Below are 15,440 nucleotides of genomic sequence, written 5' to 3'. Positions count from 1 at the left end.
AATCACTTTAAGATCTTTGCTATCATATAAAATCACTTAAGCCCTTGTACTTCCCACCCAGCTTACCACAGCGGGATTCAAACACCAAAAATTAAGCATGTGGACTACAGTTTTATGACGCGCTTTCCTTTTCTGTTTGGTATTTGTAAAGAAGGCACTGGAATCTGAAACATCAGGCTGATTTTCATTCATCCAAGTATACGTTTGTTGTAGAGCAACTTTGTAGTCATCCGCATACCTATACAGAGATAAATATTAACTAAAACTACAATTAAAAAAACTGTAAGCATTAAGCTCCTAAAAGCTTAAAAAAAATAATTTCGTACAATATATTGTCTAAAAAAAAAGCTGTTGACCATGCAATGTATAAAACATCGACTAGAAGTAGGTAACTGCTCTAGGTTTAAAATTTCAACAGCTGTCAGTTTCCCTTTTAGATAAATAATGAAGCTTCACAATAATTAAAAATTTTAAAATAAGATTTAAATCAGAAAGCTTTACTAACTGCTGACTTTAGTATCCAACAGTCAAGCGATAAATGCTATGGAGAAAAATAAAACCCATGAAGCGTATTTAGTTTGGCAATGCATCAAGAAAATTAACCTCTAACCCTCAAATAGATTTCGTCAACATTTGAATTCATGAATGAATGAAAAAAATATATTTTGGTAGTATTTAAATTAATTCTCAATAAATTCTTCCCAAATAAGTAGATTTTCCAAAGCTTTTTGAAATGTTAATTTTGCTCAGAAGCTGGACACTATAGCAAAATGTTGCTCAAACGAAATTGACACTTTGGTAAACTGAATTAAACACCATCACACTGTTCAGGTTATGTTTTTGCACTGACCTGCTATTATCTTTAAAAAGACAAAAAAGAACCATGAATAACCCTTTTAGCACAATCTGTGTGGCAGGGCTCACAATTGGTATCTCAATAAGCTCCTCTCTTCCAAACACTGATATTTTTTCTTCTTTTTCCAAGATAGCAGAAAGGTGTTTCTGTAAGAGACAAAACAAATTCCGTATTAACATTCTCAGTTATCTTCGCAAAAGCAAAGCTAACACAGATACAAGACAACTAGCACACTGCTTTGAAAGTTTATGTAAGCCACCTATAAAGTCAGACTGAAGACAGAATTTAAAAGGAAAACTAACAATTCTTTTAACATATTTGGCTTACACAAAAAGGATAGATGAGGTTGAAAATACTCTAAGTACATTTCAACAGTCAATAAAAACGTAGATGGATAGTACAGACAAAGCTATCACTGACTAACCAGCTTGATTTCAATAATTGTACATGATCAATTTTATCCTTTAAAAGGCAGATTCTCCACAAGTTCCAGTAGCTTCACTGGATTACTCCTGGTTTTCATCATGTATAATTTTTAGACAGCTTTTCAAAATTGCAGTAAAGTAACAGATGTGTTAACATTTAGTTTATGGGTACTTCAAGATGTTTAACATCTCTGGTACTGATTTATAGAGCTTACAGCATTACCTGTAAAATGGGAAAAGTAATACTGGTTATTCCCATTTTGTGTAAAATGTTCAGCATTTCTTTTCCACTCCAAACCTTACAGGAAGTTTCATACCCTCTTTCTACAAGTTGACTAGAGCTCTCCTTTAACCAGCTGCAAAAGAGAGAAATCAGAAGTAATTTTAGCATAAACTTAGAGATACATTCCAAGTACAAAACAAACTGAACCTTGAAAAATGGCATCACACTTCCGAGATGAAGGTGATAAACACTGAATTTAGGTAGCTGAATCCTGCTCTTCCTTAAGCCAGTTTTTCCGCTGTTGAAATGATGTCTGTGGAAGCTGCTCTTGAGGAAGCTCAATGAAGTGAGAGGAAAACCTGTCCCCATATATTTATATTTTATCATCATGTAATATCTTTATAATGAGGAAGAAGAATTAGAATATAATCCGTTCTTATAAGATGTCAGGCTCATTTAAGAAAGATTTCTACTGTGCTTTTAAAGCCACTCATTACTTGTCATCCTCTCAATTACAGATTTCCCTGTTAAACAAATCTTGAGGCATGAAATGATTCCTTTTAATATCTACACACAGTAAGGGAGGGTTAGGCAACACAAACTGCCTATTTTAACCTAGCTACAGATATTCATACTTCTGCTACAGCTTGAAAACTAAGCAGAATTATAACCATACTGACAATGCAATATGTGGCAGGACTTCTAAAAGCAGGATGCAAACATGCAGATCATCTCATCTGTGGCACAGCTAACATTTTCTCGACCTAAGCATGCCTCCAGAATTACAAGATTTTTTCCCTCTGTCTAGAAAAGCAGGCAGGCTCCCTCTTTCTCAGGAAATGCCGAAGCTGTCTGTTTTGTCAACCAGCAGGAGGCATCAGAAAGACAGCTGTCATTTCTACAACAGTTCAAAATATGTACCTGCAAAATCAGTTAATCGTTATCAAATAAAGCAACAAGGCTTAGTGACTGTTTCAGTCCCAGATTTTGTGCCCTATCACTGTAAATCATTTGCACAACAGAACAATTAAAAAACCTTCCCTTCCACTGGGTTACAAAAATCCATAAATACTACCATGCCAATCATTTCTTTCATAATTTGCTTTATCTTGTTAAGGAATGATGATCACTAACACAGACAGAAGTTCACCAGTGTAGTATTTGGCCCCAATCCCTCAAACGTAAAATCAAAGAGACCTGAAACTACAGTTAGGAAAAGGCGAGTATGAAAGAATAAATGGGTAAAACATTCCAGGAAACGTAAAACTTCTGTTTTCCTGGTCTGAACTTTAAATGCCTTTGCATACTTTTAAAATGGTTCTGCTATTACACAAACTTGATACAATCACCTTCCTAACCTAATACTAAAGCATTGCAAAAAAAGGCAAATTCTAGAATAAACCCCATCCAATTAAATCTAACATGAAATTGCTTACTTGGAATACCTGATAATCTATTTAGAACGAGAATTTATTTTAGAGTAAAGCAGTAAATAAATAAAATTAGCTTTATTTCCAGATATCTACAATTCTGAAATAAAAATCAGCATATGCAATATTTTCAGGAAAAGATTCAGCAAATGTTCCAAGCTGCCTTCAGTTCAAGAAAGTGTATTTGGCCCTTCGCTTCCTACCAGAAAATCCCACTGTTTGTTCAATGGAGTAAGCCATCCCATCCAAATTGTCCTTGTAAATCTGCATCTCATCATAAAAGCCTGCCAGTATACCTCTACCAGTACATCTTCAAACTCCTCAGAAAGGTCACTTTAGCACCTCAGTGGCACTAAGCCCAAGCTTAAGTGCTTTTTGGAATGGGGACCCAGGACCTTTATAACTGAAATAAGGCTTTTCTAATTGTCCGCACATTTGGCAAAGCCATGTCACTTTCTGCAACAACATATTACCAATTACTGGCAATTTACACCCAGTCTTCTGCTTTCCAGCTGCTTTACATACTGCCGGCAGATTTGCCAAGACAATCAACCTTAGTTTTTCTGATAAGGTTAAAAAGCTCAAGGCAATTAAATCTCCAGCCATGCTATTCTCCTCTTTTACTAACTTTGAATATTTGAGATTTCCAAAGCAGGAGAATTAACTGAAAAAAAAAAAAAAAAGAAACATAAAAATTGTTTCTCTGACACAGGCATTAACTCTCAGGGTAGAGAAAGGACAGGGAAAATGACAAACTAGTTGTTGTAGCATACTTCAAAGCGTATTCCACCAACTGTTGATGCAACAAAACGATGATTTGACATGCACTGAATCAGAGTTCAGTTAACTTCAAAGCCACTGGTACCATTATTCACTTTTAGTCTACTGACTTGGTCATTCTAGTTTTCAACAGTTGTGCATTTCTTTCAGTCCCTGAATCCCTCAAACGAAAGGTTCAAAAATTAAGGACTGGACAGCTGAATTCCAAATTCTCCACAGGTGATGGAACCTTCTGACATTGTTTCAACTTTCTCAGTTCTTACTCCATGCAAAATACGCTTTTGTGCCCTCTTTTTTTCCCCTAGCTTCTGCCTCCAAGTCCATTTGCTTCTGTTTCCTTCCACCCTCTTTCATGATTTGCAGCTTCTGCTGCAAAAAAGCTTCTTTTTTTTTTTTTTTTTTTTTTTTTTTTTTTGCTCTTACTACTTTTTCCTTTATGGGAAGAAGGGCAAAAAGAAGCAGAGAAGTGGAGAGTGTTTTGTTTTTTTTTTTGTTTTTTTTTTTTGCAGTTTCTATCTGCCATACTGCTCAACTTGTGCTTCTACCAGCACTCTGTCAATCACCCATGTTTCTCTGTTCACTAAGCTCCACGACACTTGTGTTCCAACAAGGCAGGTGCTGAGAAATTCAGCTTATCTTTGGTTTCAATATCAGTACAAAAGCTAATCATTAAAGCTATATTCTGCTGATATAGTCCAGGGAGAAAGAAGGATCAGTAACACTGTGTAGACAATTTATGCCTCAGAATAATCAGAAACTCAAAGAGGACAGTGCATGTACATGCAAAGTTTGTTACCTGAATGCTCTGACAAGTTTTATGAGTTTCTACTGCAAATTTGTATGTGCAGCAGTTTGTCAGAGCTTTAACTCTCTGCTCAAGTTTGAGCCAAGTTTTATGAGAAAAATAAAGGGCATGATTGATAAATTCACTTTCAAAAATGACAAATCTGTTCCAAAACATAGAGGCACAGGGATTATTACTAAAGCAGATTTAGGAACTTACTCAGTTTTAAGCATGGGCTAAATAGATAAAAGACCTAGAACAAATTTCAAGAAACAAAGTTTCAGCACTGTATAAGTACTCAAAAACAGCAAAGATAGAAGCAACTCAAAACACCATTGTAATGGAAGTGGCTGACATTTTTATGCATTAAGCGTCACTACCTATGCTCTCTGTAACGAAGTTAGCAGTCTTTTACTGGACCAATGACTCCTATTTCAGCTATACATGACAATAGTGTTCTGGTAGAACTTCCCTCCAGCTTTAGCACAGAAAAGTCTTGAGGGAAAAAATGTCTCTCTAATGCTCCTTTAAACACGTTCATCAAAACACTTCCTGTCAAAGGCTCCCAAAGCATTTCATAAATGCGCACTAATTAATGCTTTGAGAAAGCAATGCTATTACTACTCATCAAATAAGCAAATAGAATCATTTAAAAGACAACTGATTCATCTCAGGTAAAATTTTCATACTGAACTTCATAGACTAGGACAGTAAGCTCCAGAAATATCAGTACTTTCACGAGTATAGCACATTTTTAAAGAGAATTTCAATGTTTTCTGTTGAATAAGGAGGATTTAAAACAAAAAGAAATCCTCTGTACTCCTCAAATGAACAAATATCAGGTGACTGCATAGTCAGAAGCGTACTTCTATTGCATTTTATTTGATGCAACACAGTAACCAGCAAATTGCATTAGCAAAAGGAGTCTAAATGATATTTTTTAAAAATACTGACATAATGCAATTAAAAAGAGTTGCCTTACTTTGTCAAAGAGTAGCACACAGCCCGTAGATGCTCATGATCCTTCTGCCTAATGTTGTTATTGACCATGGAATCTAGCTCTTCTCGAGCAGCTCTGAGTTGACTTTCTGTAACGCTGAAACTTACTGACTCCCGAGCACAGTCCTCAATATTGTGGGCTTCATCTAAAATGACTACTTGGCCTTTTAGGTTAATTTCCATCTAAAAAATAAAATGATTAACTAGTAAAACAGAGTAAAACACTATAATAAGAAACAGCAGCTAACTGTATCCTTTTTTTTAAAAAATGCATATTCTACATCATTGTGCAAGCCACAGAAAGTTTTCATCTTTCTGATCCAGTTTCTGTAGCCTAGAAAAAAAAAAAAAAACAAACAGAAAAAAGCCTTAGCTCAGCCTGAGTGAAAATAATCTGGACATACTACACTCCATAAGCCCAACAGCTGTGAAGTTTACAAGGGTTTATTTTCCACTGATTAAAAAAAAAAAACAAACAAAAAAACGTGACTGATTAGCTACAATATAAGAACAGGAGAAGCATTACTTGGAATACAGAAACATCCATTTAAGAAAAAGAAAAAAACATATTTAACCCAGGAGTTATTTATAGATAATATTCAGATATAAACAGGATTTCAGTTGACCACAGCCAGTGAACCTAATATTTTGGTGGGTTTTGTTTGTTTTGTTGTTGTTGTTTAAACTTCACTTTAACTCCAGTTATTGCAACCCCTATCTTACAAATATACTTACACTCTCCCGTATCTGTGGGTCTAGGAGATAATTATAAGGACAAAACACAATATCTGCTCCCACCATGAGCTCTCTTGCTGCAAAATATGCACAGGCACGAAGCTTCTTTCCCAGGCTGACTAGATCCTCAATGTCCCAAGCTTGGTACAGGTTATGTGCAGACTGTAGGGCATGGTGTTCACTGAGTTTATGAACAGCATGATAGTAAGGACAGGACTTGCCCTGAAAGCACATGAGCACAGACAGAAAAAACAAGTAAGCTTAAAACCTTCAAAGTCATTATCTGCATTTGGCTTTATTTACTGGAACATTTTTTAAAGCTACTTTATATGATGGGCAATAATGAAAAACATACCATGAAGAGATTAATATGGATGAATCAGCTGTGGTTAATTCAATAAAGAAAGGGTTCTTAACGTTCATATACACATGATACCAGAAACTAAATCCCTAGAAAAATAAAGATAACTGGACAACAATTTTATCCCACACACTGTGTACAGCATTAACAAAGTTTACTTTTGTTGTTCATGTGTGTGAAGTGCAAAGGTACCAGTCCTGAATGCGTAACTTCATCATTTTTAAGGGAAAATATTTTGAGGAAAACTATTTTTGTTGAAATTATAGCTAAACTTGCAAGTACAATCAACTATATTATTCCTATCGCATGTTTTTCAGTATTGATACTGTGGGTCAACATTTTCTAATAATTGATATTTAATTTAAACTGTATTACCAGATTCATTTAACCAACACAGCTTAAAGAAATCAACGTTGTAAGTTATCTCAACTGTTTCACTACCTTTCACTCAATATGTTTAAGCAAATGGTCATTTTCTGAAACAAAATTACTCACATGTTTTCCTTCCAGTAATTCTACACACAGTTCATTCCTGTTAGCACTACTGCTAGATACCACTGGATGAATACAGGTATGATCCCGGCTAGAAAGAATTGTCATAGGGACACTGGAATATGCTGTTCTCTTCAACTCTCTGGTAATCTGGGATATTTGTTTGTGTGTTCGTGTTCCAAAAAATATCTTGGGAATGAATGACTGATCTCCTTTGTCTTTCTTCTTTGTGTTACTAGCATCTTTATGAGCTTCTTTTCCAGAAGAACAGGAACACTCAGTGCAAGAGCTGACAGACTGTAACCCAAAACAAAAAAAAAAAGATTAACAAAATCCCGCTGCAAGATGAACATGCCAAATCTGTTTATAGTCTGTTTAGAAAATGCCCTCTGGGATAGTTCAAGATATCCTGTTAAATCACCAGGTCGGCCTATCAAACTGCAAAAAGTTAGGATTTTCAGGCATGAGAGGATGTGATGTGCATGCTTTAACATTTCTTAAAAGACATTCTGCAATTGCTAAGAACAACCTTATCATAACCTAATTGTAGAAAGAATTGCTACTCACATGGAGTATTTACACATGTAATATACATGTGAATAAAGTAAAGGATCTTCACACATATAAACTTTGCCATAAGGACACTTCTGTTACAAAACAAGAAGTGTTCAGAACCTTAAAAGAATAAAACCTTGGGACTAGACACCCAAGTTAAAATCCCAAGAACATTTTTCAGTACAGTAAGAGAAATCTAGACAGTTTAATGAAATCTGTTTGCAGATAAAACAGACTACCTCATATGTACTCCCTTAGAAACATATCTGACATGCTACTATATCTAGTAACTATGAGAATAAACGACAAAATAGGGGATAGTTCTAAGCCAAAATAAATCCTGTAAAATATTTGTTGAACAATTTTTTTCTTCCTGAGAAGCACCATCTTTTTAATGTATTCTATAACATAAAGCACCTCAACAACTGTCACAAAATTGCAATAATTAGCATGAAAAGATGCATGGCAAACAAGTAATTCATGAGTAACCACGTCTATGCACATCTCCTATAAAGATAACAAATTCCTCTAGTATGAAAGGATTTGTATTTGGTTTTCAGTTTGATAGTGCAAGTAACAACGTGTAGCTGCCAGCTCAGATATTCCTCCCTCCCCTTTTAATTGTAATCAGTAAGATTATCCATTATAAACAAATGCTAAATCATGCTGTGTGTTACACCACAATTCTGGGGATCAAGCTGTCTTTTAGCCCCCGCTCGGAGGAAAAGCAAGTTCACATTACCCTCGGTCCCACTCAGCCTTGTCCCCCATTAAATATTACAATACCTAATAGAAGGCATGTAAACGTAACTCTCCTGGAGCTGTCACTCACTGGGATAAAAGGTTCACTGATGTGCCAAATAAACAGGCCCTCAAAGCAGATAAAGTTACACCCATGCTGGAATTGTTACATGCCCCTCTCAGGTTGCCAGTAACTGCGGATTTCATTACGGTGTGCTGCCACATTAAATGGCCGGTTCCAAATATCCTGCCTTCTATATTGAATAATTACTTATTCACTGAAAGGATAAAAAGAAGAGTTATGAATGGGGCTCTTGTCAGCAGCGAGGCAGGAAACAGCTGACATATGGTATATGTTACATATGTGCCAATACTCGACTCCATTTGTACTCGCACAGAGAGCTGCGATGCAAATTGTACCTTGATACATTTCTAGCAACGATATTCCATTTTTCTCTTTGAAATAACGACCTTCACATCACTGTGCTAATGAGTAATGCCTCAGCAGCAGTTCAGTTACTCCACAGGGCCTTTAGGAATGCACGTAGCTTTTCATCTGAATTCAAGTCGGATTGTGTTTTCTGAGGTAGAACGGATTTGCAGAACTCAAAGACAACACCGTAGTGTTTGTACTTCACTGCTAATGCTATGCCCCACGTGCAGTTGGCCAAATAAAAGTAATAAAACATTAAGAGCAATCAAGCAGCTATTTTGCAGAAGTTGTGCTAACACATCTAAACGTATATGCACATTTTCCTATTCTATTTGGACTGCATACACATGAACAGAAACCTCTTCTGTGATGGCTTTAAAAACGTATATACTTCTTCCCATAAGAAGACTTAAGAGTGTAATTTATAAGCCTTTACACATAAGAACAGTATTTTACAGGTGGCCTTAAAATATTTTGTTATAAGGTTTGAAATGGATATAAATTGGCTTTAAGAAGCACTTCAACCACTATTCCAGTTTTAAAATGTTACCATCTACTTTGAAAAAGTTTTTTTTTAAAAAATCAACATTAAGGAAGTTGTAAACCTGGACTGATTTTTATAGTAACCTTTAGAAGTATAACACTGCCAGCAGTAGTCCTAACATTTCTGAAAGCCACAGACACCACCAGACCTAAACAAATAAATAAATAAAAACCTTCTTAGAATGTCCTTTGTAACAAAGGGAAACTTCAACAGAATGCTAAAAACAGTTTGTGTTATTTACATTATTACACTGTTGTCCTTTAGAAAATGGTTTGGCCATCTTTAAATTCTATGAAAAACAGGCTATTGTAGTTCAGTACTTCTGTAAGACAATTTACTGTCAATATCACACAGCAAAAACCAGCACGGTGGTGGTATTCTGCCATTGCTACAGAAAGAGGAGAGCACATACCTTCTGATCAAAGGGCCAAGGTGGAAGTTCCTAGAGTAATGTCACCTCAAAGTACAAACCCACAGACCCGTAGCACAGAGATACTGCCTAAACCATACCCAACTTAGAAAACTTCTCAATTTATTTACAAAACAATCCATAGGTAGGGGAGGGAGTTGAGTAAAAACATTTAATATTAAGACAACAGAAAACTATTTCACAATACCCTCTGGCTTCAGACCCAAACCCATTTTCAGCTGTTTGAATCTGGGACAGAGATTTTTATTTATTTGTTTATTTATTTATTTTTTGTGAGGGAAAAAAATATATTCTACTCTCCTCGGTATTTCATCAAACACATTCAGTAACAGATGTTAGAGATCAGATACCAGACTATATGGACCTCGGGCTAATCCAGCTTGTTTTTACTTCTGTCAGCAGGCAGATAAAACAGCCTAGCACATCAATATTTATATGGCAAAAACGTAGAAGTCAGATTAATAAAAGAATAAATCAAGTCCACAGACCTGTCCTACGTGTAAATTAGAGCTAAACAAACACCGAGGCTGTGATCTTTGAAACACAAAGAGATATGAGGCGCTCTTCATATCTCCATCTACATTTCCTGGTTACAAAGCCATCTAAATGATACAGCAGTGAATACTTCTTGTGTGAAATATCACACAAGCACAATCTAGTCGGATATCAGCAGTGACATTACCTGAGCTTTTCAACTATTCCTTTATATGCTCTCAGAAAGCACAGTATTCTGCTGCTCCTGCAGCCTCTTGATTAAAGTACACAAAGCAGCTGTTTATCCTCTCGCAGTAACCAGCAGGTGAACCCAGTTCAATATTTATCACAGCCTTTTACAGATCACTGCTAACCAAGCAAACGTTTTAATTAAGCTGGAACTTGCTTCAAAGAGCTCATTCAAAACGTCAGTCAGCAGGTAAAGGATCAGATACGGTGTCAGGTGAGAGCGTGTAATACAAATCCACAACTTTCTTCATCCCATCGCGGTAAATTAGCCTATTCTGGAGTCCAGACCCTGATTGTAACAGGCTGCCAGTCCCCTGGAATGTGTAACAGAAGTCACTCGAGTTCCTTTGTGGAGGTTGTAAGCAATATGTTAAACTGCAATAGGCTAGCACATTAAGACAGATTCTTTTCACAGCTGTTTTCTGATACCCCAAGTGTTTGTTACACTACTCTCCATTTACTGTTTACTTCTCTTTTTTTTTTTCTAATGAAGTATAAATGGGGATTCCTTAGCCCAGCTGCCCCAGTTTCTCAGACCATATGCTTTCACAGCAGTAATAGGGTACCGTAAGGGTATAATTTCTCATCTTAAGTTCCTACTAGAACTGCCCTCTCTCACAAGAACTAACAGCTAGAGGGCAGAAATGGATCCCCAGCCCTTGGGCTGAGAGCAGGCAGTCCCCCTGGGAGAAGGGAAGGTCCTACACCTGCAGGTGCTGTTCTGACACACCAGCACCAGGCAGCCCCTCTCCTGCCTGGCAGGCGCCCACCCAGTCCCTCTCCGGGGGCTCTGTGTGAAGGAACACCTGACAAGGAGCTACCTCTGCCCTGAGCACAGGGCTGGCTGCAGGAACACAAGCTAGACAAAGGATGCATGCATTGTTCACGGTGCTATCCTGCCTAAAACTATATGCCAGAACATTTAAGTATGGAACAGAATTAATATTTTTACTGACTCTATCATCTTAAACGCATAGTCAATTACACCAACAGCGCCGAATGTATCTCAGTAAACTTTCAATCAAGATAAGCCACAGGAGAAAAGCATTTTTCATACCTGACAGCCTATGCCATGACAGCTTTCATGTTTTAAACCTAGAATTCAGCTGCAAAGCTAATAACGACAAATAAGGTTCTACTTTTTGCAATTGTTTCTTGACATCAGGCAAGTTCTCAGTCCGCTACAGTAAAAGTTCATCACAGGAAAAAATAATACTTTATCCTTTCATTCTTAGATAAATTTTTTTGAAGAAATTATCACTGTTTTTATTCTTAAACAAAGAAACAAACATGTATTTCTTCATCAGCTACATCTTACTTTCTGAAGAAGCAGTAAACAGTGTAGAGTTTAAATTATGAGCAGCATATTGTATTGCCTATCTGCAAAATCAGACCCATGGAGAGTGTGTTATAATGCACTAGCTTACAGCTCAACCACTGTTACAAAAAATGAAGAGTTTCCTTAAAAATAACAAAACACTAAAGCAAATCTGACAACGAAATAAGAAAGGTCTTTTTATTTGAAAATCAACAGCACACTCTGCTGGCCTTTGTGTTTCAAAGTACCAGCTGACGTTCATATTCTACTCAAAAATCTGTGGAACTTTCCAAAACTAATAAAAATTACTTCCCATTAAATGACCTAGAAAACAGCTTTACTTCTGTCAAGAAAAGATTTATCTCCCAGTCTCTTAAAGCAATACCAAAGCTTTTGGCTTGTTTTGTGTTTACAAAAGCAGAGTATACTGGAAAGCAGCTCTTGAAGTTAAAACAAACACTGATTAAAATAAAAGCTACATTCAGTCATACGAAGGGCCAAGTGCTGTTGGAAAAGAGCTAAGAGAATCCAAATGCTTGTTGAAACCAAGCACATTTCCAAATGTGCATGTAAATCCCTGTACTTCGAAGGACAGTTATCTACAGATGGGTATTACTATAAAACAACACACAACATAAGAAAGGGAGAATGTTCTTTGCCTTTTGAAAAACAAGATTTCAGATTTCCATACTGAACAAAGTAGTAGGGGACAACTCATTCTTCTCTCATATTTGCCTCAAACTCACACAATTTCATATTCTCCTATATTTGAATATTATCAAAGGCAGTGACAGAATAGTTCTTGTCAAGCATTCATGGGAGCTACATCACTAATGTAACTGGGCATCTCACACTCATCTCTGCACTGCCATATTTTTCATTCTACTGGCTTTGCTTAAACATGCTTTTGCCTAAAATTATTAAAACCCAAACACCAAGAATTGCAGAGAATGCCTACCAGAAAGCTTCAGAAACAGCTGCGTATTTGTACCTCAACTTCTGTGATACCTCTGCTATGAAAGCAACCATTTTACTACAAAAATAAGTATCACAGTAACACAGGATTTTTCTTCTTAATCGTGTGCAATATTTATTAGTAATGTTTTGTTGTAATATATTGTAAAGATCAGCTCCAGCTTTCTCCACACTATTTCTTTTAACGTTTAAAAGGCACACGCTTCAATATGAAGTGCTGTCTCTCATCTACTACATATGCCAAACAAAGAATGGCAAGTTGGGCAACACCTACAAACTGTCAAGCGATCTCGCCTAACTTCCATGGTCCCAGTTTTAAGTTTTTCAGTGGTGTCACAAACCCACTATAAATGCAGATATAACATACGAATTTTACTCATCCTATTCAACTGCTGCCACATATTGGAAGTTTACAGGCTGAATTGCAGAGCCAGATTCTTCACTATCGGGGAACTGTGGCTAAAAGAATTCAACCAACTATTTGCAAGAACGACTTGAATAGATATAACTTACACTTTGCAAACCATGTTGGTTAGACACCACCATTAGCAGTAACAGCCACTGCAGTTCTCGCTACAGAAAGTGACAACATTTTACTTTAAAGCAAGTTACGAGGCCATAAAGCAGCTGGAAGCACGGTGTTTTGCAAAACTTGATTAGCAAGCTACATGTTATGCATAATCTCTTTACAGTCAAAAAAAAAAAATGCTCTTCAACTAACAATCATGATGGAAAACATGTTACATTACTTACTGGTTTGGGAGAAAAAGTAAGGTTTTTCACACTTTTTTCAGAATGAACAATCAGCTCCCCATTTTTTCTCTGATTATAAACTTCTAAAGCATCAACTAGCTGGACTCCCTTTGCAATGCAGTGCCGTTTTCTAACCTGTTGGAGAAAACGGAAAAAAAAAGTACTGCATTAAAACATATGGGGCTGAAGTATGTGCTTACAATAGCCACGTATGTTTTGTTTAAGATGTTTTCCACTGGATTTGTGTCAATAATACAGCACATCATAATATACATGTTTATACAAGTTTATACAAATCTAAGCTACACAAATGTCATTTAGGAAGAGCTATAAAATTCTAACTGCTAGTTCAATACAATAACAAAACGTGTAACAGTTAACTACTGCTGAGCTTTGATTTTTTTATTTTATGCTGTTACAAAACTGATAAGAGATTATAATACTATAAAAACAAGAAAACTTCCATGGCTAAAATAACAAGAAATAAGTTCAAGCCATATTAATCTAAAAACTTAGACATAGGAAACTGTCTGACCAGTACTCTGAAGCAATTTAAGCTATTTACAGCGCACATAGGAATATAAGTACTAAGTCATGTGATACCAATACTGGTGAACATGACGAAAACGTCACAGAAATACCACACTCCACACCACAAGCAAGAGATAACTACATTTGAAAGCAGACATTTTGAAAAGATTATAAAACACAGCTCTACCATGGTATTATTTGTATTTTACAAATATATCTGCAAGAGCATTCAAGTCTAGAATCTCATACTTTCACTACACGTTACAGATCAACTGGTAATACATATACTTTGGGGATATTAAGTGTTTAAACATGGAAGAAGTCATTTAGGACATGGCATTATGAATAATATAATGCTACAATGGTCTCCTTTGTTACAAAAAATGAACAAAATCTGTCAATCTAAATTATGACTGCGATATGACTCAACAATTCTCTGTGCCTTTCTGTGAAACGTTGATTGGCATTTGACAGCTTTGTCTGAGAGCTGTGCCTGGGTAATCTTACTGCCAATAAACTTTGCTCACCTGTTGCTCGGTTTCTAAAGGACGAATCCTTTTCCTGTCTACTTGAAAATCATCACTCTCATTTTCACATAGAGATGCCCTTTTTTTGGCAGACAATTTTGAAGCTAGGGTATTGCTTTCCTGGCATTCTGAAAAATAAAAAAAATGTGTTTTTTTTTTTTTTTTTTTAAAATGCTTGTCCACTACTAGAAATGCATTAAGCAGCAGCAACATTTAAAAAACAGAATTTATTACAAATATGGTTAAGACACATGATGTAGGGAATTTCTAGACTACCAATTCCATGCAGGGCAGAATCAAGCAGCAGTCCGCTATTATGATGGTAAAATAGATCCTGACTTGAAAGCATAAAAAGTGACATTGTTGGCTATGTATTTTACTGCTAGAAGAGATTCTTAGCTGCCTAGGTACGAAGTTACCTGTGTTTGTTTGCAGGCTTCCAGTTTTTATGGAACTTTCTGTTTCATAATTATTAGAAGAACAAGAAGCACCATGATTCACACTTGTAGCAGCCTCACTGCTCTCCGATTGGGAATGACACGGACAGCGACACGGTGGTAAGGCTTCTGGCTCTTTGTCTTCCTTTTCACATGACGATTTAAGCAGTGATTTCTCTAAGGAAGATAAAGGACACGGTCATTTGTCTTCCATTAGAACCTGTTCGGGATTATACGTGAGCACTAGACTTTCATAACAGTTAAGATGAAAGAGTTCATTTAGGTACCAGTTATAAACCTCACATCCCTCTACACGCTACACAGACTGAACAAGCTGTCATCACTCTTTGAAGAACTGCAGCGCAAAGAACTGTAACAACTTGCAGAA

General features: G+C 36.4%; 1 protein-coding gene across 3 annotated transcripts in view; it reads right to left on the bottom strand.

The window, feature by feature from the left end:
• BRIP1 (BRCA1 interacting DNA helicase 1) overlaps positions 1–15,440 on the bottom strand; it is a 58,582-nt gene that overhangs the window by 40,565 nt on the left and 2,577 nt on the right. For all 3 annotated transcript variants that reach the window (XM_082776076.1, XM_082776075.1, XM_082776077.1), the window contains 9 exons: positions 15,035–15,229; positions 14,616–14,743; positions 13,558–13,692; positions 7,089–7,382; positions 6,233–6,454; positions 5,481–5,680; positions 1,505–1,637; positions 851–1,002; positions 67–238 (listed from right to left, as the gene is read on the bottom strand). In XM_082776076.1, the coding sequence (XP_082632202.1) occupies positions 67–238; positions 851–1,002; positions 1,505–1,637; positions 5,481–5,680; positions 6,233–6,454; positions 7,089–7,382; positions 13,558–13,692; positions 14,616–14,743; positions 15,035–15,229 (1,631 nt within the window). The remainder of the gene's footprint in view (positions 1–66; positions 239–850; positions 1,003–1,504; positions 1,638–5,480; positions 5,681–6,232; positions 6,455–7,088; positions 7,383–13,557; positions 13,693–14,615; positions 14,744–15,034; positions 15,230–15,440) is intronic.

Source organism: Aythya marila (assembly GCF_965140915.1).
Source record: "Aythya marila genome assembly, chromosome: 20".
Taxonomy (NCBI): Eukaryota; Metazoa; Chordata; class Aves; order Anseriformes; family Anatidae; genus Aythya; species Aythya marila.
This window is presented reverse-complemented; position numbering and strand designations above follow the sequence as displayed.